Source organism: Triticum urartu, chromosome 5A (assembly GCF_056163025.1).
Source record: "Triticum urartu cultivar PI428250 chromosome 5A, HENAU_Tu73, whole genome shotgun sequence".
NCBI lineage: Eukaryota > Viridiplantae > Streptophyta > Magnoliopsida > Poales > Poaceae > Triticum > Triticum urartu.
The window spans coordinates 104,659,219-104,682,610 of record NC_141877.1 but is presented as its reverse complement, the minus strand read 5'-3'; the positions used below and the strand labels follow the sequence as shown (position 1 = coordinate 104,682,610).

The 23,392-nt window shown below is 46.5% G+C and overlaps 1 protein-coding gene across 1 annotated transcript; it reads right to left on the bottom strand.

Moving 5' to 3' along the window:
• Positions 1–6,117: 6,117 nt before the first annotated feature.
• Positions 6,118–7,411, bottom strand: LOC147970481 (uncharacterized). The gene is made up of 6 exons (XM_087523457.1): positions 7,406–7,411; positions 7,155–7,328; positions 6,681–7,064; positions 6,438–6,590; positions 6,283–6,345; positions 6,118–6,192 (listed from the first exon to the last, which is right to left on the bottom strand). Exons 1-6 carry the CDS (start codon positions 7,409–7,411, stop codon positions 6,118–6,120), a joined length of 855 nt encoding a protein of 284 aa, XP_087379583.1.
• Positions 7,412–23,392: the final 15,981 nt, after the last annotated feature.

The following is a 23,392-nucleotide window of genomic DNA, read 5'->3' as shown; positions in this document are numbered from 1 at the left end:
ATAGATTGTAAACACAATTTTAGACTAAGTTCATGATAATTAAGTTCATCTAATCAAATTATTTAATGAACTCCCATTCAGATAGATATCCCTCTAGTCATCTAAGTGATACATGATCCGAATCGACTAGGCCGTGTCCGATCATCACGTGAGACAGACTAGTCATCAACGGTGAACATCTCCATGTTGATCGCATAGACTATACGACTTGTGTTCGACCTTTTTGTCTCTCATGTTCCGAGGCCATGTTTGTACATGGTAAGCTCGTCAAGTCAACCTAAGTGTTTCGCATGTGTAAATCTAGCTTACACCCATTGTATGCGAACGTTAGAATCTATCACACCCGATCATCACATGGTGCTTCGAAACAACGAACCTTCGCAACATGCACACTTAGGAGGAACACATTTCTTGAAATTTTAGTGAGGTATCATCTTATTTATGCTACCGTCGTTCTAAGCAAATAAGATATAAACATGATAAACATCACATGCAAATCATAAAGTGACATGATATGGCCAATATCATCTTGCGCTTTTGATCTCCATCTTCGAGGCGTGGCATGATCACCATCGTCACCGGCATGACACCATGATCTCCACCATCATGATCTCCATCATCGAGTATTCATGAAGTTGTCTCGCCAACTATTACTTCTACTACTATGGCTAACGGTTAGCAATAAAGTAAAGTAATTACATGGCGTTTATATTGACTCGCAGGTCATACAATAAATTAAGACAACTCCGATGGCTCGTGCCGGTTGTCATAATCATCGACATGCAAGTCGTGATTCCTATTACAAGAACATGATCAATCTCATACATCACATATATAATTCATCACATCCTTTTGGCCATATCACATCACCTAGCATACCCTGCAAAACAAGTTAGACATCCTCTAATTGTTGTTGCATGTTTTACATGGCTGTTATGGGTTTCTAGAAAGAACGTTTCTTACCTACGCAAAAGCCACAATGGTGATATGCCAATTTCTATTTACCATTCATAAGGACCCTCTTCATAGAATCCGACCTGACTAAAGTGGGAGAGACAGACACCCGATAGGCACCTTATGCAACAAGTGCATGTCAGTTGGTGGAACCTGTCTCACGTAAGCGTACGTGTAAGGTCGGTCCGGGCCACTTCATCCCACAATGCTGCCAAATCAAGATAGGACTAGTAAGAGCAAGCAAATTATCCAAATCATCACCCACAACTACTTGTGTTTTACTCGCGTATAGAATCTACGCATAGACCTAGCTCATAATGCCACTGTTGGGGAACGTAGTAATAATTCAAAAAATTTCCTACATGCCACCAAGATCAATCTAGGAGATTCTAGCAATGAGAGAGAGGGAGTGCATATTCATACCCATGAAGATCGCTAAGCGGAAGCGTTACAAGAACGTGGTTGATGGAGTCGTATTCGTGGAGATTCAAATCGCAGAAGATCCGATCCAAGCGCCGAACGGACGACGTCTCCGCGTTCAACACACATACAGCCAGGGAATGTCTCCTCCTTCTTGATCTAGCAAGGGGAGAGGAGAAGTTGAGAGCTCCGGCAGCACGACGGCATGGTGGTGGAGCTTGCGGTTCTCCGACAGAGCTTCACTAAGCTCAATGAAGGAGGAGGAGTTGGAAGGGGGAGGGCTGCGCCAGGGGAAGGGTTGTGGCAGCCCTCTCTATCCCTCACTATATATAGTGGGAAGGGGGGAGGAGGAGGCACCCTAGGGTTTCCCTAGGGGAGGGGCGGCGGCCACATGGGAAACCCTAGATGGGTTTGGGCGCCCCCACCCCTAGGAAACTTGGCCCCCAAGCCGGGAGGGGCGGCTGCGCTATGGGAGGCGCCCAGGTTACGTGAGATGGGGTGGGAGGGGCGCACGGCCCCTTAGTGGGCTGGTGTGACCCCTCCCCTTGGCCCATAAGGCCCCCCAACGCTTGTCGGGGCCTCCGAAACTCCTTTCGGTCACGCTGGTCATCACTCAGTACTCCCAGAAAAATTCTGGACTCCAATACCCTTCGTCCAATATATCGGTCTTAACCTCCGGACCATTCTGGAGTTACTCGTCATGTCCGGGATCTCATCCGGGACTCCGAACAACCTTCGGTAACCACAAACTATTCCCATTACAACTCTAGCGTCACCAAACCTTAAGTGTGTAGACCCTACGGGTTCGGGAACTATGTAGACATGATCGAGACACCTCTCGGGCCAATAACCAATAGCGGGATCTGGATACCCATATTGGCTCCCACAGGTTCCACGATGATTTCATCAGATGAACCATGATGTCGGGGATTCAATCAATCCTGTATACAATTCCCTTTGTCCATCGGTATGTTACTTCCCCGAGATTCGATCGTCGGTATCCCTATACCTTGTTCAATATCGTTACCGGCAAGTTTCTTTACTCGTTCTGTAACACAAGATCCCGTGACTAACTCCTTAGTCACATTGAGCTCATTATGATGATGCATTACTGAGTGGGCCCAGAGATACCTCTCCGTTATACGGAGTGACAAATCCCAGTCTCGATTCGTGCCAACCCAACAGACACTTTCGGAGATACCTGTAGTGCACCTTTATAGTCACCCAGTTACGTTGTGACGTTTGATACACACAAAGCATTCCTACGGTATCCGGGAGTTGCACAATCTCATGGTCTAAGGAAAGACACTCAACATTAGAAAAGCTCTAGCAAACGAACTGCATGATCTTGTGTTATGCTTAGGATTGGGTGTTGTCCATCACATCATTCTCCTAATGATGTGATCCCTTTATCAACGACATCCAATGTCCATGGTCAGTAAACCACAACCATCTATCGATCAACAAGCTAGTCAACTAGAGGCTCACTAAGGACATGCTGTGGTCTATGTATTCACACATGTATAATGGTTTCCGGTTAATACAATTATAGCATGAACAATAGAAAATTATCATGAACAAGGAAATATAATAATAACCATTTTATTATTGCCTCTAGGGAATATTTCCAACAGATAGTTGTCCGAATCATATCTCCCACTAGCACAGATTTCAGCTTCCCAGAGAGGGTAGTCCGAAATGAAGTGTCCAGGCTTTTTGCACTTGAAACAGGTGTATTCTCCAGCAGGTTATGACGAGGATTTTGAACCCCCAGAGTTGCTTGAACTTATTTTCTGAAACTGGCTCTTCTTAAGGAAGGTTGGAATCTTTTTGTGATCAGTGTGAGATCTTTGCTGAGTCTTTCTGGATCATCTGAATCTTCTTCGGCATTTCCATCAGAGGAAGAATCAACTACAGCCTTTAGAGCATGATTTTTGCGTTGACTGTAGCCATAGAGATCTCTCTCCTCTTCTTATTGTTCCTCGTGAGTGTTTAGTCTTTCCATGATATCAGCAGAGTCGAGGGTTTTGAAATCAGGACGTTCACGAATCAACATGACAAGAGTCTCGAAGGAACTTGTGATGCCTACTACGCAACTTTATTCTTGTAGACACGTGTTGGGCCTCCAAGTGCAGAGTTTTGTAGGATAGTAGCAATTTTCCCTCAAGTGGATGACCTAAGGTGTATCAATACGTTGGAGGCGTAGGATGAAGACAGTCTCTCTCAAACGACCCTGCAACCAAATACAAGAAATCTCTTGTGTCCCCAACACACCCAAAACAATGGCAAATTGCATAGGTGCACTAGTTCGGCGAAGAGATGGTGATAAAAGTGTAATATTGATGGTAGAAATATATTTTTACAATCTTAATAAATAAAAACAGCAAGGTAACAAATAGTAAATGGGCAGAAAAATGGTATTGCAATGCTTGAAAACGAGGCCTAGGGTTCGTACTTTCGCTAGTGCAATCTCTCAAGAGTGCTAATATAATTGGATCATATAACCATCCTCAACGTGCAATGAAGAATCACTCCAAAGTTCTTATCTAGCGGAGAACATAAGAAGAAATTGTTTGTAGGGTATGAAACCACCTCGAAGCTATTCTTTCCGATCGATCTATTCAAGAGTTCGTACTAAAATAACACCAAATAATTTCAGATTCATAATACTCAATCTGACACAAAGAACCTCAAAGAGTGCCCCAAGATATCTACCAGAGAAACAAACACAAGAACGTGCATCAACCCCTATGCATAGATTACCCACCTCAGGAATCTGCGAGTTGAGTGCTGAAGTCTACTACACAACCTCCTTCTTGTAGACGTTGTTGGGCCTCCAAGTGCAGAGGTTTGTAGGACAGTAGCAAATTTCCCTCAAGTGGATGACCTAAGGTTTATCAATCCGTAGGAGGCGTAGGATGAATATGGTCTCTCTCAAGCAACCTTGCAACCAAATAAAAAAGAGTCTCTTGTGTCCCCAACACACCCAATACAATGGTAAATTGTATAGGTGCACTAGTTCGGCGAAGAGATGGTGATACAAGTGCAATATAGATGGTAGATATAGGTTTTTGTAATCTGAAAATATAAAAACAGCAAGGTAACTAATGATAAAAGTGAGCACAAACGGTACTGCAATGAGTTGAAACAAGGCCTAGGGTTCATACTTTCACTAGTGCAAGTTCTCTCAACAATAATAACATAATTGGATCATATAACTATCCCTCAACATGCAACAAAGAGTCACTCAAAAGTCACTCACTACAGGAATCAGCTACTTTGCCGTCTGCCAAGGCAGATGGCAAAGGCATGGACGGTGGACGGTAAAGGCCTTTGCCGTCTGCCGCGAACGGCAAAAGGCGCCGACAAATAAAGGATCGGCAAAGACCTTCTTTGTCGTCTGCTTCCTGACGCGGACAGCAAAGGATCCTTTGCCATCAGCGGCGGACGGCAAAGAAAGCAGACGACAATAAACTTGCTGTTAGTCCATTAGGTGGCTAACAGCAGTCTTTGCCATCCGTGGCTGATGGCAAAGAGCATCAAGCCTTTGCTGTCTGCCACTGTAGGCAAATTGACCAAATGGTCAGCTGCCAGAAAACACATGTGGTTGCCACGTGGCTTCTTTGCCGTCCGTGGCGGACGGCAAAGAGCCCGTTGCTGTCGGTGGTAGACGGCAAAGAGCCTGCATTGCCTCTATTTTTTCTATTTTTTCTTATACTCAACCATTTTCACAACGAATAGATGATACATATATATTTTTCACATGGCAAGTTCACAGCAAACATATGAGATATCCAACACATATAATTTCATCATAAATGTATAGTTCCATCAACCATACATAGCAAGTTCCACATACATCCATCCAACCATACATATTACAATAGTGTCATCAAAGCATACATGCATAGTTCATCGATACAAAAGAAACATAGTTCATCCAAACAAGCACTCCATGTATGCAAGCTTCCGTGAAGCGAATGAATTCTGCAAAATGGGAAATAAGAAAGTTAGAGGAAGAAGATTAGATGAAGAAGAAGAAGAAGATGAAGAAAATGAAGAAGAAGAAGAATATATGACATTTATGAGCTAATTTAGGTGAAATCAATCATTTGTGAGCTAACGTAGGTGAAATGGACCGTTTATGAGCTAACCTAGGTGATCTGGATCGCTTATGAGCTAACTTAGGTAAAATGCATCATTTTAGAGCTAACCTAGGTAAGATGGATCATTTTGGAGCTAACCTAGGAAAGATGGGTCATTTTAGAGCTAACTTGGGTAAAATGGATCATTTATGAGCTAAGTAAGGTAAAATGGGTCATTTTAGAGCTAACTTAGGTAAAATGGATTGTTTATGAGCTAACTAAGGTAAAATGGATCATTTTAGAACTAACTTGGGTAAAATGGATCGTTTATGAGCTAACTAAGGTAAAATGGATCATTTTAGAACTAACTTAGGTAAAATGGATCGTTTATGAGCTAACTAAGCTAATTATGCCATTTTTTACATAAGTAAGCTAAGTACATATCATTATTGAGCAAACCTAGTTAACTAAGCATATTAGAGCTAACTTTGGTCATTTTGGAGGAAACAAAGCTAAGTATAGATAATTTTAGAGCTAACTTAGGTAAAATGGATGGTTTTGGAGGTCAGTAAGCTTATTAAGTAATTTTGGAGGAAATAAAGCTAAGTCTAGGTCTTTATGCATTTGTTGAGAAAAACACTAGAGAAACTTACCGTGATCATGGAGGTGTGGGAGTGGGCTGGCTCGTGCCGGTACCTGGAGAAGGATCGTGCGATGCTTGTCTAGAGTTACGCTGCACCAAAGATCATTTCCAATGTCTCATTAGCATGATGACACTCAAATGTTCGGACTAGCAAGTCGTGTCCATTCAAATTAAACTCACCGTCGTCCTAGGAGCAATCACTGGCATCGGCGGAGAGGTCTGACCGGACTTCTCGCACACAGACTGCACATTTGGTTTTGACGACTCAGTCATACTAGTTAGTAATGATACAAATACTACATGAATGTTTTGGCTAATCAGCAGAAGAAACTTACCACAAGGAGCTCGTACATTGCCCTTGCCTGCATGTAATTCCGTGCCCTCTCCTCCTCCAACATCTTTGTCATCCTCTCCTCCAACTCCCGCTGCCTCTCCGCCGCCTCCGACAGAAGTTTCTCCATTCTATCTCTCTCACTCGGTATAGCAGCCTGCAACACCACTCCTCATTAGCATTTGTAATCATTGATGGAAGCGCACACAATGTAATGTAGAAAGATAGCTGAGTACGTATAACTAACCTTGAAGGCGAGTTGGACTGGCCGTTCACGAGGCCTTATCTCAGGAGTGGATCTCGACTGGCGTGCCTTGATCTCCGGGAGAGTGCTAGGACAACGGATAAGTCCATCTCTAATGGCTATCGAGCCATGGGACCTCCCGCCACCAGCTATCATCACCAGCTCTGGATCAATGGGACCCTGACTCGGGTTAAAGTCCTCCCCTTTCCTCACCTTCCCTTCATCTCTATATTTCACGAGCTTGTCGTGGGAGGAGTTGTTGGTGAAGTTGTTTGCATCATCGAGGTCAGACGGAGAGAATGCCTTGACTTTCTTGTAGGAGGCAGTATGGGCCATGGCATAGAGGTCGTACACCTCTGGCACCTTATCCGCCTTATTGTAGCGTTCCTGAAAGAGAGAAACAACGTAAATTAGTAATTAAAGGGCTCAAGCTAGCATGATGAATGAATTGCATGAATCATGAAGCAAACCACATACCCAGTTCCGCCCGAACTGATATAAGTTAGAGCTGCCTTGATGGTGTGGCACACCTTCCATTTGGGCACATTTGTCCTTGGCCGCGTTGTGGACGGCTAGCCATTCTTTTGAGCACCACTCATTGACCAACACCTCCCAACAAAACATCCGATCCGCACACCATCTCGGAGGCGCCTAAGTTAGCAAATAGAAACTTGAGCGCTACGGCTATGAATTAATAAATGAAGTAAGTACAAGGCCTTAAGACTTACCTTCATGTATTGCTCCTTACCCAGGATCTTCTCGCGGCACGCCGTCTTGGGCTTCTTGATACCACGCAAGGCGTAGTAGTCTCGAACAGCCTGCACCCGAGCCTCGTGCCGTAAGTTCTGTAGTAGGCGTTTGCAGACGTTCTCGATAACATTTGCCGCCTCCTCCTTGTATCCCTCCTCACACCCGTAGAATTTCTACAATCAAATGAGACAATATTGATTAGTACAATTAATAACTAGCTAGTTGAAGATTTTTAATTGTGTAAAGGAGAAATTACCCAGAACTTTCTGATCACCACGTCTGCCCTCGTGTTGCACAAGACACCGTCGATAATCTCACCTGGCGGGGCTGGGGCAGCCAAGTAGTGCTCCCAGCTCAATCCAAGCTCTGGAAGATGACCCTCACCAGGCAACGTGACAAACCCCGGGAAGTTTTGCCAGCAAAGCACTCCAAGGACGAAGTTGGGCCGGCGGACCTTCTCATGGTGGTCCCAACCCCTGCAGCATGACAAGGCCAACACATTAGATATTTGAAGAAACGTGAATGCAGAAGGTACAAAAATATTAAATGCACTTACCTCTCCCCATCAGGGAAAATCAACCACCTCTGCTCGCGGGTCGCCGGCACGGACGGGAGCCGTGTACAACCACACTGGTAGACGGTGCCTCCCTCCTCCTCAATATCAATCAGCTCCCCGCCATCATCAGCATGGCCACTCGGCCCCTCAGGCTGATCCGGCCAGGTACCCCATCCAGACGTGTGCTCGTCCGGGGTCTCGTGGGCCGAAGGCCCGTGGACCCAAGGCTCGTGGACCGGAGTCCGTGTAGCCTCCTCCTCGGACGAGTCCACCCTAGCAGTCACGTGCTCGGGTGAAACAGCTGGGGGTGGCGGCGAGGAAGGCACCCTAGCAGTCACGTGCTCGGGTGAAACAACTGGGGGTGGCGGCGAGGAAGGCACCCTAGCAGTCACCCTATCTCCTCTCCCGCGACCACATGCTCCAGCTCCTCTCTTCTTCCCTCCCTTTCCTCGTCCCCTGCTGGGCACCGCGGTTGACGAAGAAGGGCCCGACGGTGTCGCCATACTGTCCAGCAATGCTCGTCGGATTTGTACGGGTGGAATGGAAGACCTCCCACCACGCGCCGACGAAGAAGGGGCCTCGGAGCGCTCCGGACCAGCGCCCACCATCTTTCAACACCTGCCATGACAAAGAGTAAACGAAATTAATACAACATAAAAAATACCGACATGAATAATAATATATGATGTTTTTCATAACAAAATCAAAAAATATATATGGTGTCGGGGTGGCGTGTCAGGGTCGGGGTGCTATTTCGGGGTCTGGGTGTCGGGGGTCGGGGTGTCGGGGTCGGGGTGTGGTGTCAGGGTGTTGGGGGTCGGGGGTCGGGGGTCGGGGTCAGGGTGTCAGGGTGTCGGGGGTCGGGGTGCCATGTCAGGGTCGGGGTCTGGGTCTCGGGGGTCAGGGTGTCAGGGGTCAGGGTCGGGGTGTCGTGCCGGGGTGTCGGGGTGGCGTGTCGGGGTCGGGGTGCCATGTCGGGGTCGGGGTGTTGGGGTCGGGGTCGGGGTCGGGGTGTGGGTCGCGGTCGGGGCACGTGACAACCTTTTCTTCTTCTCTTCTTCCCCTCCTCTTCTTCTCTCCTCCTCCTCTTCTCCTCCTCCTCCTCCTCTTCCTCCCTCCTCCTCCTCCTCATCGTCTTCTTCTTCTTCTTCTTCTTCTTCTTCTTCTTCTTTTCTTTCTTTCTTTCTTTCTTTCTTTCTTTCTTTCTTTCTTTCTTTCTTTCTTTCTTCTTCTTCTTCTTCTTCTTCTTCTTCTTCTTCTTCTTCTTCTTCTTCTTTTCTTTCTTCTTCTTCTTCTTCTTCTTCTTCTTCTTCTTCTTCTTCTTCTTCTTCTTCTTCTTTCTTCTTCTCCCTCCTCCTCTTCCTCCCTCCTCCCCTCTTCTTAAAACTAAAACTAATCTAAAATAAACTAAACTAAAAATAAAAACTAAAACTAAACTGAAACTAAAACTAAAGTAAAACTATAACTAAAACTAGGGTTTAGGGTTTCCTCTTCCTCTTCTTTTCTTTCTTCTTCTCCCTCCTCCTCTTCCTCCCTTCTCCCCTCTTCTTCTTCTTCTTCTTCTTCTTCTTCCCCTTCTACATATTCTAGCACTAAAACTAAACTAAATCTAACACTAAAACTAAACTGAATCTAACACTAAATCTAACAGCAAAAAAAGAAAAAAACAGAAAAAAATAACTCACCGGATCGAGCGGCGGCGACGGGGGAGACGGTGGCGCCGGGGCGGTGAGCGGCGGCGCCCAGCCGGCAGGGAGGCGGGGGCGATGGGGCCGCGGTGGCGCCGGGGGCGACGGTGGCGCTGGGTGGTGGGCGGGTGGAGGGGGCGTCGGGGTGGTGGGGGCGCCGGGGCGGTAGGGTGGTCGGGCGGCGATGTGGTGGGGCGGCGGGGTGGTGGGGCGAAGAGGCGTCGGCGCGTGGGGGCGACGGGGTGGTGGGTCGACGGGGCAAGCAACAGCGGGTGGCGGGGGCGGCGGCGGGTTGTGGGGGCGGCGGCGGGCGGCGGGGGCGGCGGCGGGCGTCGGGGAGGAGAGAGGGAGAGAAACAGAGAGAAGGGGCGGGGTGGGGCTTGGCCGTTAGTTAGGAAGAATCTTTGCCGTCCGCCCACCCTTTGCCGCCCGCTTTGTTTCCTCTTTGCCGGGGGCCATTAAGTTTTCCTCAATTAACTCGTTTAGTGGGGCCAGCTCTCTCTTTGCCGTCAGCTAGCGGACGGCAAAGAACAGGCTGATGGCAAAGACCTTCTTTGCCGCCTGCCAGTTCTTTGCCGTCCGTTTTCCTTAAGCTGACAGAAAAGACCTTCTTTGCCGTCCGCCAGCGGATGGCAAAGAACTGGCATACGGCAAAGAAGCTAATTCCAGTAGTGACTAATAGCGGAGATGAAACAAAGAGATTATTGTAGGGTACGAAACAACCTCAAAGTTATTCTTTCTGATCGATCTATTCAAGAATTCATACTAGAATGACACCTTAAGACACAAATCAACCAAAACCCTAATGCCACCTAGATACTCCAATGTCACCTCAAGTATCCGTGGGTATGATTATACGATATGCATCACACAATCTCAGATTCATCTATTCAACCAACACAAAGAACTTCAAAGAGTGCCCCAAAGTTTCTACTGGAGAGTCAAGACGAAAACGTGTGCCAACCCCTATGCATAAGTTCACGAGGTCACGGAACTCGCAAGTTGATCACCAAAACATACATCAAGTGGAGAACGTGATATCCCATTGTCACCACAGATAAGCACATGCAAGACATACATCAAGTGTTCTCAAATCCTTAAAGACTCAATCCGATAAGATAACTTCAAAGGGAAAACTCAATCCATTACAAGAGAGTAGAGGGGGAGAAACATCATAAGATCCAACTATAATAGAAAAGCTCACGATACATCAAGATCATGCCGACTCAAGAACACGAGAGAGAGAGAGATCAAACACATAGCTACTGGTACATACCCTCAACCCCGAGGGTGAACTACTCCCTCGTCGTCATGGAGAGCACCGGGATGATGAAGATAGCCACCAGAGAGGGACCCCCTTCAGCAGGGTGCCGAAACGAGTCTAGATTGGTTTTCGATGGCTACGGAGGCTTCTGGCGGCGGAACTCCCGATCTATTCTGCTCCCTGATGTTTTTAGGGTATATGGACATATATAGGCGAAAGAAGTCGGTTAGGGAAGCCACGAGGGGCCCACGAGGGTGGGGGCGTGCCCAGGGGGTAGGGCGCGCCTGCCTGCCTCGTGGCTTCCTCGAAGCTTCCCTGACGTCTACTCCAAGTCTCCTGGATTGCTTCCGTTCCAAAAATAACTCTCCCGAAGGTTTCACTCTGTTTGGACTCCGTTTGATATTCCTTTTCTTCGAAACACTGAAATAGGCAAGAAAACAACAATTTGGGCTGGGCCTCCGGTTAATAGATTAGTCCCAAAAATAATATAAAAGTGTTTAGTAAAGCCCATAAACATCCAAAACAGATAATATAATAGCATGAATACTTCATAAATTATAGATACGTTGGAGACGTTTCAAGTGCCAAAACATATATCAAGTGAATCAATATGATTCCCCATTGTCGCCACGAGTATTCATATGCAAGACATATATCAAGTGCTCTCAAATCCATAGTATTCAATCCGATAAAACAAAATCTCAAAGGGAAAACTCAATTTATCACAACAAGATAGAGAGGGGAAAACACCATATGATCCGACTATATTAACAAAGCCAACGATACATCAAGATCGTGACATCTCAAGAACATGAGAGAGAGAGAGAGAGATTAAACACATAACTACTGGTACAAACCCTTGGCCCCGAGGGTGGACTACTCCCTCCTCATCGTGGTGGCCGTCGGGATGATGAAGATGGCCACTGGTGATGATCTCCCCCTCTGGCAGGGTGCCGGAATGGGGTTTATATTGGTTTTTCATGGATACAGAGGCTTGTGATGGTGGGACTTTTGATCTAGGGTTACCCCGAGGGTTTTTGGAATATTTGGGAATTTATAGGGCGAAGAGGGTGTGCGGGAGGCCACCGAGGTGGGCATAACCCACCTAGGCGCGCCTGGGCCCCTAGGTGCCCCCTGGTGGGTTGTGGCCCCCTCGGGGCACCCCCAGGTGCTTCTCTGGCCCACTAGATGTCTTCTGGTCCATAAAAAATCCACAAAAAGTTTCACAGTGTTTGGAATCCGTTTGATATTGATTTCCCGCGATGTAAAAAACAAGCAAAAAAACAGCAACTGGCACTGGGCACTGGGTCAATAGGTTAGTCCCAAAAAAAGTTATATGAAGTTGTTATAAAATGATTGTAAAACATCCAAGAATGATGATATAAGAGCATGAATACTTCATAAATTATAGATACGTTGGAGACGTATCAGCATCCCCAAGCTTAATTCCTACTCGTCCTCGAGTAGGTAAATGATAAAAGAAATAATTTATGAAGTGTGAATGCTAGAAAAGTGCATAATTTTGATCAATGATAATTTCAATCACTTTTCCTAGCATCATAATAGCAATTCTTTCTCATAAAACTTCTCATGTTAAAGTAGCAACCAATTCACATGTTATGATTCAAACAATGAATTCTCTTGAAACTCAACAACCTATATTTTTAGTCACCAAACAATTGCAATTCAACTTATTCAACAAAGTCTAAGTAAGAGCTCCACATACTCAACCATCATATGGTCTTCTATGATTGCTAACACTCACCACATACACATGAGCAAAACGTTTCAAGCAGACACATAGAAAGATAGGGGCTTATAATTTTGCCTCCCAACATATTCACCTCAAGAGTGATGTCAACAATAACATCCCATGCTACCAATATCCAACTAGATATATGTGCCTAGATCTTTCCTCACCACATGATGATTGCCAAAAGAGAAAAATAAAAAGGAATAGAGAAAAAACTTTGACTCTTGCATGAAAGTAAATACATGAAAGTAAAAGATAGGCCCTTCGCAAAGGGAAGCAGAGGTTGCCATGTGCTTTTTGTTTGTATGCTCAACCCCTTAGTGCAAAAGAACATCACAGCATATTGCCCCTTATGATAGCAACCCTTATTATGTAGTCTGTAGCTTTTATTCTTTGCCATCACACGTTCGTACAACGCTCAATTTTCTCTTACACTAAACGATCTAACACTTTTATAGCAATTTTATTGCCTTATTGCACCGATGACAACTTACTTGAAGGATCTTACTATTGGAAATATGCCATAGAGGTAATAATAAAATGGTTATTATTATATTTCCTTGTTCATGATAATTGTCTATTATTCATGCTATAATTGTATTAACCGGAAACCGTAATACATGTGTGAATACATAGACCACAACATGTCCCTAGTGAGCCTCTTGTTGACTAGCTCGTTGATCAATAGATGGTTATGGTTTCCTGACCATGGACATTGGATGTCGTTGATAAAGGGATCACATCATTAGGAGAATGATGTGATGGACAACACCCAATCCTAAGCATAACACAAGATCGTGCAGTTCGTTTGCTAGAGCTTTTCTAATGTCGAGTGTCTTTCCTTAGACCATGAGATTGTGCAACTCTCGGATACCGTAGGAATGCTTTGTGTGTATCAAACGTCACAACGTAACTGGGTGACTATAAAGGTGCACTACAGGTATCTCCGAAAGTGTCTGTTGGGTTGGCACGAATCGAGACTGGGATTTGTCACTCCGTATGACGGAGAGGTATCTCTGGGCCCACTCAGTAATGCATCATCATAATGAGCTCAATGTGACTAAGGATTTAGCCATGGGATCATGCATTACGGAACGAGTAAAGAGACTTGCCGGTAACGAGATTGAATGAGGTATGGGGATATCGACGATCGAATCTCGGGCAAGTAACATACCGATGAACAAAGGGAGTTGTATAAGGGATTGATTGAATCCCCGACATCGTGGTTCATCCAATGAGATCATCGTGGAACATGTGGGAGCCAATATGGGTATCCAGATCCCGCTATTGGTTATTGGTCAGAGAGGTGTCTCGGTCATGTCTGCATGGTTCCTGAACCAATAGGGTCTACACACTTAAGGTTCAGTGACGCTATAGTTCTAATGGGAATTGTATGTGGTTACAAAAAGTTGTTCGGAGTCACGGATGAGATCCCGGACATCACGAGGAGTTCCGACATGGTCCGGAGGTAAAGATTTATATATGGGAAATCCTATTTTGGCCACCGGAAAATGTTTGGGATTTTTCGGTATTGTACCGGGAAGGTTCTAGAAGGTTCCGTAGTGGGGCCCACCTGCATGGGGGACCCACATGAACATGGGTAGTGGGGGAAAGGCCCCACATCCCTGGTCAAGGCGCACCAAGATCCCCCTTAGAAGGAATAAGATCATACCCCGAAGGGATAAGATCAAGATCCCAAAAAAGGGGGGATAACAATCGGTGGGGAAGAGAAATGATGGGATTTCTTTCCTCCCACCTTTGCCAACGCCCCAATGGACTTGGAGGGCAAGAAACCAGCCCCCTCCACCCCCTATGTATAGTGAGGGAGAGAGAGGGCAACCGAACCCTTGCCCCCGGCGCAGCCCTCCCTCCTCCTACACCTCCTCCTCCTCCTCTGTTGAGCGTAGCGAAGCTCTGCCGGAGAACCACGAGCTCCACCACCACGCCGTCGTGCTGCCGGAGTTCTCCCTCAAATTCTCCTCTCCCCTTGCTGGATCAAGAAGGATGATACATCCCCGGGTTGTACATGTGTTGAACGCGGAGGCGCCATCCGTTCGGCGCTTGGATCAGATCTTTCGCGATTTGAATCACCGCAAGTACGACTCCATCAACCGCGTTCTTGTAATGCTTCTGCTTAGGGATCTTCGTGGGTATGAAGATGCACTCCCTCTCTCTCGTTGCTAGCATCTCCTAGATTGATCTTGGTGACACGTGGGAAATTTTGAATTATTACTACATTCCCCAACAGTGGTATCAGAGCTAGGTATATGCGTAGATTCTATGCACGCGTAGTACACAAGTAGTTGTGGGTGATGATTTGTTCAATTTTTCTTACTGTCACTAGTCCTATCTTGATTCGGTTGTATTGTGGGATGAAGCGGCTCGGACCGACCTTACACGTACGCTTACGTGAGACAGGTTCCACCGACTGACATGCACTTGTTGCATAAGGTGGCTAGCGGGTGTCTGTCTCTCCCACTTTAGTCGGAACGGATTCGATGAAGAGGGTCCTTATGAAGGGTAAATAGCAATTGGCATATCACCATTGTGGCTTTTGCATAGGTAAAAAACGTTCTTGCTAGAAACCCATAGCAACCACGTAAAACATGCAACAACTTGTTTTTGTAGGGTATTCTATGTGATGTGATATGGCCAAAAGGATGTGATGAATTATATATGTGATGTATGAGACTGATCATGTTCTTGTATTAGGAATCACAACTTGCTTGTCGATGAGTACGACAACCGGCAGGAGCCATAGGAGTTGTCTTAATTTATTGTATGACCCGCGTGTCAATGAAAACGCGATGTAATTACGTTACTTTATTGCTAACAGTTAGCCATAGTAGTAGAAGTAATAGTTGGCGAGACAACTTCATGAAGGCACGATGATGGAGATCATGATGATGGCGATCATGGTGTCATTCTGGTGACGATGGTGATCATGCCGCGCCTCGAAGATGGAGATCAAAAGCGCAAGATGATATTGGCCATATCATGTCACTTTATGATTTGCATGTGATGTTTATCATGTTTACATCTTATTTGCCTAGAACGACAATAGCATAAATAAGATGATCCCTCACTAAAATATCAATAAACGTGTTCCCCTAAAGTGTGCAACGTTGCGAAGGTTCGTTGTTTCGAAGCACCACATGATGATCGGGTGTGATAGATTCTAACATTCACATACAACGGGTGTAAGCCAGATTTACACATGCGAAACACTTAGGTTGACTTGATGAGCCTAGCATGTACAGACATGGCCTCGGAACACGAGAGACAAAAGGTTGAACATGATTCGTATAGTAGATGTGATCAACATGAAGATGTTCACCATTGATGACTAGTCCGTCTCAGGGGATGGTCGGACATGACATAGTCGATTCGGATCATGTATCACTTAGATGACTAGAGGGATGTCTATCTAAGTGGGAGTTCATTAAATAATTTGATTAGATGAACTTAATTATCATGAACTTAGTCTAAAATTGTCTTTACAATCTATCTTGTAGATCAAATGGCCCACGCTAATGTTGCCCTCAACTTCAACGTGTTCCTAGAGAAAACCAAGCTGAAACACGATGGTAGCAACTATACGGACTGGGTCCGTAACTTGAGGAACATCCTCATATCTGCCAAGAAAGCATATGTCCTTGAAGCACCGCTAGGTGGCGCACCCATTTTCCCAGCAACTCAAGACGTTATGAATGCCTGGCAGTCGCATAGTGATGATTACTCCCTGGTTCAGTGCGGCATGCTTTACAGCTTAGAACCGGGGCTCCAAAAGCGTTTTGAGCAAAACGGAGCATATGAGATGTTCCAAGGGCTGAAAATGGTCTTCCAAGCTCATGCCCGGGTCGAGATATATGAAGTCTCCGACAAGTTCTATAGTTTTAAGATGGAGGAAAATAGTTCTGTCAGCAAGCATATACTCAAAATGTCTGGGTTGCACAACCGCTTGTCTCAACTGGGGGTTAATCTTCCAGATGACTCAGTCATTGATAGAATCCTCTAGTCGCTTCCACCTAGCTACAAGAGCTTTGTGATGAACTACAATATGCAAGGGATGGAGAAGTCCATTCCCGAGTTATATTCAATGCTGAAATCAGCGGAGGTGGAAATCAAAAAGGAACATCAAATGTTGATGGTGGATAAGACCACTAGTTTCAAGAAAGGCAAGGGTAAGAAGAACTTCAAGAAGGACGGCAAGGGAGTTGCCGCGCCCCGTAAGTCAGTTGCTAGGAAGAAGAAGCCAAAGAATGGACCCAAGCTCGAGACTGAGTGCTTTTATTGCAAAGGAAATGGTCATTGGAAGCGGAACTGCCCCAAGTACTTAGCAGATAAGAAGGCCAACAACACCAAAGGTATATATGATATACATGTTATTGATGTGTACCTTACCAGCGCTTGTAGTAGCTCCTGGGTATTTTATACCGGTGCGGTTTCTCACATTTGTAACTCAAAACAAGAGCCACGAAATAAGCGGAGACTGGCGAAGGACGAGGTGACGACGCACTTTGGGAATGGTTCCAAGGTCGATGTGATCGCTGTCGGCATGCTACCTCTACATTTACCTTCGGGATTAGTTTTAAACCTCAATAATTGTTATTTAGTTCTAGCTTTGAGCATTAACATGGTAGCTAGATCTCGTTTAATGGGAGATGGCTACTCGTTTAAATCTGAGAATAATGGTTGTTCTATTTATATGAGAGATATGTTTTATGGTCATGCCCCGCTGGTCAATGTTTATTTTTATTGAATCTTGAACGTGATGTTACACATATTCATAGTGTGAATGCCAAAAGATGTAAGGTTGATAATGATAGTCCCACATGCTTGTGGCACCGCCGCCTTGGTCACAATAGTGTCAAACGCATGAGGAAACTCCATGTAGATGGACTTTTGGAGTCTCTTGATTATGAATCATTTGACACGTGTGAACCATGCCTCATGGGAAAAATGACCAAGACTCCGTTCTCCGATACAATGGAGCGAGCAATCAACTTACTGGAAATAATACATACTGATGTATGCGGTCCAATGAGCATTGAGGCTCGCGGTGGCTATCGTTATGTTCTCACCCTCACTGATGACTTAAGCAGATATGGGTATGTCTACTTAATGAAGCACAAGTCTGAGACCTTTGAAAAGTTCAAGGAATTTCAGAGCAAGGTGGAGAATCAACATGACAGGAAAATAAAGTTCTTACGATCAGATCGTGGAGGAGAATACTTAAGTCACGAGTTTGGCACGCACTTAAGGAAATGTGGAATTGTTTCACAACTCACGCCGCCTGGAACACCTCAGCGTAATGGTGTGTCCGAACGTCGCAATAACACTCTATTGGATATGGTGCAATCTATGATGTCTCTTACCGATCTACCGCTATCATGTTGGGGTTATGCTTTAGAGACAGCCGCATTCACTTTAAATAGGGCACCGTCTAAATCCGTTGAGACGACATCGTCTGAATTATGGTTTGGGAAGAAACATAAGCTGTCGTTTCTGAAAGTTTGGGGATGCGATGCTTATGTGAAGAAACTTCAACCTGAAAAGCGCAAACCCAAATTGGAAAAATGCGTCTTCATAGGATACCCTAAGGAAACTATTGGGTATACCTCTACCTCAGATCCGAAGGCAAGATCTTTGTTGCCAAGAATGGATCCTTTCTGAAGAAAAAGTTTATCTCGAAAGAAGTAAGTGGGAGGAAAGTAGAACTTGATGAAGTGCCGCCTCTTGAACCGGAGAGTAGCATAGCTCAGGAAGATGATTCTGTCGTGCTTGCACCGACTAGAGAGGAAGTTAATGATGATGATCATGAAACTTCGGGTCATGTTGCTACTGAACTTCGTAGGTCCACGAGGACACGTTCCGCACCAGATTGGTACGGCAACCCTATCCTAGAAATCATGTTGTTAGATAGCGGTGAACATTAGAACTATGAAGAAGCTATGGCGGGACCGGATTCTAACAAATGGCTTGAAGCCATGAAAGCCGAGATAGGATCCATGTATGAGAACAGAGTATGGACTTTGGTGGACTTGCCTAATGATCGGCAAGCCATAGAGAATAAGTGAATCTTTAAGAAGAAGACTGACGTGGATGGTGACCATCTATAAGGCTCGGCTTGTCGCTAAGGGTTATCGACAAGTTCAAGGGGTTGACTACGATGAGAACTTCTCACCCGTAGCGAAGCTGAAGTCTGTCCGAATCATGTTAGCAATTGCCGCATTCTATGATTATGAGATCTAGCAAATGGACGTCAAAACGGCATTCCTTAACGGTTTCCTTAAGGAAGAATTGTATATGATGCAGCCGGAAGGTTTTGTCGATCCTAAGAATGCTGACAAAGTATACAAGCTCCAGCGCTCCATCTATGCACTGGTGCAAGCATCTCGGAGTTGGAACATTCGCTTTGATGAAATGATCAAAGCATTTGGGTTTATACAGACTTATGGAGAAGCCTGTATTTACAAGAAAGTGAGTGGGACCTCTGTAGCATTTCTCATATTATATTTGGATGACATACTATTGATGGGAAATGATATAGAACTTTTGGAAAGCATAAAGGCCTACTTGAATAAGTGTTTTTCAATGAAGGACCTTGGAGAAGCTGCTTATATATTAGGCATCAAGATCTATAGAGATAGATCGAGACGCCTCATTGGTCTTTCACAAAGCACATACCTTGACAAGATATTGAAGAAGTTCAAAATGGATCAGTCCAAGAAGGGGTTCTTGCCTGTATTGCAAGGTGTTAGATTGAGCGCAGCTCAATGCCCGACCTCGGCAGAAGACAAAGAAAAGATGGGTGTCATCCCCTATGCCTCAGCCATAAGCTCTATTATGTATGCCATGCTGTGTACCAGACCTGATGTGAACCTTGCCATAAGTTTGGTAGGGAGGTACCAAAGTGATCCCGGAATGGAACACTGGACAGCGGTCAAGAATATCCTGAAGTACCTGAGAAGGACTAAGGATATGTTTCTAGTTTATGGAGGTGCTGAAGAGCTTGTCATAAAGGGTTACGTCGATGCTAGCTTCGAAACAGATCCGGATGAATCCAAGTCACAAACCGGATACGTGTATATTTTGAATGGTGGGTGAGGGAGTCCTGGATTAGGGGGTGTCCGGATGGCCGGACTATACCTTCAGCCAGACCCCTGGACTATGAAGATACAAGATTGAAGACTTCGTCCCGTGTCCGGAAGGGACGTTCCTTGGTGTGGAAGGCAAGCTTGGCGATACGTATATGTAGATCTCCTACCATTGTAATCGACTTTGTGTAACCCTAACCCTCTCCGGTGTCTATATAAACCGGAGGGTTTTAGTCCGTAGGACAACATACAGAACAACAATCATACCATAGGCTAGCTTCTAGGGTTTAGCCTCTCCGATCTCTTGGTAGATCTACTCTTGTACTACCCATATCATCAATATTAATCAAGCAGGACGTAGGGTTTTACCTCCATCAAGAGGGCCCGAACCTGGGTAAAACTTCGTGTCCCTTGCCTCCTGTTACCATCCGGCCTAGACGCACAGTTCGGGACCCCCTACCCAAGATCTGCCGGTTTTGACACCGACATTGGTGCTTTCATTGAGAGTTCCTCTGTGTCGTCGCCGTTAGGCTTGATGGCTCCTATGATCATCAATAGCGATGCAGTCCAGGGAGAGACCTTCCCCCCCGGACAGATCTTCGTCTTCGGCGGCTTCGCACTGCAGGCCAATTCACTTGGCCATCTGGAGCAAATCGAAAGCTATGCCCCTGGCCGTCAGGTCAGATTTGGAAGTTTAAACTACACAGCTGACATCCGTGGGGACTTGATCTTCGACGGATTTGAGCCACTGCCGAGCGCGCCGCACTGTCACGGCGAGCATGATCTAGCTCTACCGCTGAACAGTGCCCTGGAGGCCGCACTCGCATCGGCTTCGACCCTTAATTTGGAGCCAACTGTGCTGATTGAGGATTGGTGGTTGGACGCCGCCTCGGGGGCTGCGATCCCAATGGCGATCGAGCCGAACACCAGCCCCGCACTCCGCGAGACTCGTGACTCTAAGGAGCCGGACTCCTCTCCGGACTCTGAACCCTCCGCGCCCCTGCCGATCGAATCCGATTGGGCGCCGATCATGGAGTTTACTGCCGCGGACATCTTTCAGCACTCGCCTTTCAGCGATATTTTGAAGACACTAAAGTCTCTCTCTTTATCAGGAGAGCCCTGGCCGGACTACGGTCAGCAAGGTTGGGATACGGACGATGAAGAAATTCAAAGCCCACCGACCACCCACTTTGTAGCCACTGTCGATGATTTAACTGACATGCTCGACTTCGACTCCGAAGACATCGACGGTATGGACGCCGATGCAGGAGACAATGAAGAACCAGCGCCTATTGGGCCCTGGAAAGCCACCTTGTCATATGACATATACATGGTGGACACTCCAAAAGAAGGAGATGGCGATGGAACAGTGGAGGATGACCCCTCCAAGAAACAGCCTAAGCGCCGGCGTGAGCGGCGCCGCTCAAAATCCCGCCAAAGCAAATATGGTGATTCCAGCACGGGAGATAATAATACTCCGGAGAGTGCCGAAGAAAACCCCCTCCAGCAAGATCCAGCACAGGAGGATGGAGAAGCCAGCCCTCATGAGAGAGCGGCAGACAGAGAGGTCGAGGACGATAATTATATGCCTCCCTCCAAAGACGAGGCAAGCCTCGACGACGATGAATTCGTCATGCCAGAGGATCCCGTCGAGCAAGAGCATTTTCAACTCAGGCTTATGGCCACGGCAAGAAGCCTCAAGAAAAAACAACAACAGCTTAGAGCTGATCAAGATTTGCTAGTCGACAGATGGACTGAAGTCCTTGCGGCTGAAGAGCATAAACTCGAACGCCCCTCCAAGAGCTACCCAAAGCGCAGGTTTCTACCCCGATTAGAGGAGGAAGCACTTAAACCTACATCACCAGCACTTGATACGGCCGACCGGCCACCTCGTGGCCGCGACAGAGAGGCCTCTCGGCCCTCCACTCAAGCCGCACCCCGTACCAAGGCACGGGAAAATGCGCCAGACCTGCGAGATATGTTGGAGGACAAGGCAAGGCAAACAAGATCGATCTACGGATCGCGTGGGCGCCCCACGACTCGAGACGGTAACCATCACGCCGGACACAAATCCGGTAGGGCCGAACACAGTATACAAAGCTCATTGGAGCTACGTCGTGACATAGCCCAGTACAGAGGCGCCGCACACCCACTATGCTTCACAGACGAAGTAATGGATCATCAAATCCCTGAGGGTTTCAAGCCCGTAAACATCGAATCATATGATGGCACAACAGATCCTGCGGTATGGATCGAGGATTATCTCCTTCATATCCACATGGCCCGCGGCGATGATCTCCACGCCATCAAATACCTCCCACTCAAGCTTAAAGGACCAGCTCGGCATTGGCTTAACAGCTTGCCAGCAGGATCAATCAGTTGTTGAGAGGACCTGGAAGCCGCATTCCTCGACAATTTCCAGGGCACTTATGTTCGACCACCAGACGCCGATGACCTAAGCCACGTAATTCAGCAGCCATAGGAATCGGCCAGGCAATTTTGGACATGGTTCCTAACAAAGAAAAATCAAATAGTCGACTGTCCGGACGCAGAGGCCCTAGAAGCCTTCAAGCACAATATCCGTGATGAGTGGCTTGCCCGGCACCTTGGATAGGAAAAGCCGAAATCTATGGCAGCACTCACGACACTCATGACCTGCTTTTGCGCAGGAGAAGACAGCTGGCTTTCTCGTAGCAACAATATGACCAAGAACCCTGGTAATTCAGATACCAGGGACAGTAGTGGCAGGTTGCGTCGCAACAAGCAGAAGCGCCGCATTAACGGCGACAATGCTGAGGATACGACAGTTAATGCCGGATTCAGAGGCTATAAATCCGGTCAGCCGAAAAAGCCATTCAAAAGAAATCCTAGGGGCCCGTCCAGTTTGGACCGAATACTCGACCGCTTGTGCCAGATACATGGCACCCCCGAAAAGCCGGCCAATCACACCAACAGGGATTGTTGGGTGTTCAAGCAGGCAGGCAAGTTAAATGCTGAAAATACCGACAAGGGGCTGCATAGCGATGACGACGAAGAGCCCCGGCAGCCGAACAACAGTGGAGAGAAGGGTTTTCCCCCACAAGTGCGGACGGTGAACATAATATACGCAACCCACATCCCCAAGAGGGAGCGGAAGCATGCGTTAAGGGACGTATACGCGGTAGAGCCAGTCGCCCCAAAGTTCAACCCATGGTCCTCCTGCCCGATCACCTTTGATCGAAGGGACCATCCCACTAGCACCCATCATGGTGGATTCGCCGCATTGGTTCTAGACCCAATTATTGATGGATTTCATCTCACTAGAGTCCTTATGGACGGCGGCAGCAGCCTGAACCTGCTTTACCAGGATACAGTGCGGAAAATGGGCATAGATCCCTCGAGGATTAAGCCCACCAAAATGACCTTTAAAGGCGTAATACCAGGTGTAGAGGCCAACTATACAGGCTCAGTCACACTTGAAGTGGTCTTCAGATCTCCGGATAATTTCCGAAGCGAGGAGTTAATCTTCGACATAGTCCCATTCCGCAGTGGCTATCACGCACTGCTCGGGCGAACCGCATTCGCCAAGTTCAATGCGGTACCGCACTACGCATACCTTAAGCTC

Coding starts and splice junctions, on each gene's coding strand:
- LOC147970481 (XM_087523457.1), bottom strand. Junction 7,065..7,154: donor ATCAGTTCGGGCGGAACTGG/GTATGTGGTTTG, acceptor TCTCTCTTTCAG/GAACGCTACAATAAGGCGGA. Junction 6,193..6,282: donor TGATTGCTCCTAGGACGACG/GTGAGTTTAATT, acceptor TCTTTGGTGCAG/CGTAACTCTAGACAAGCATC.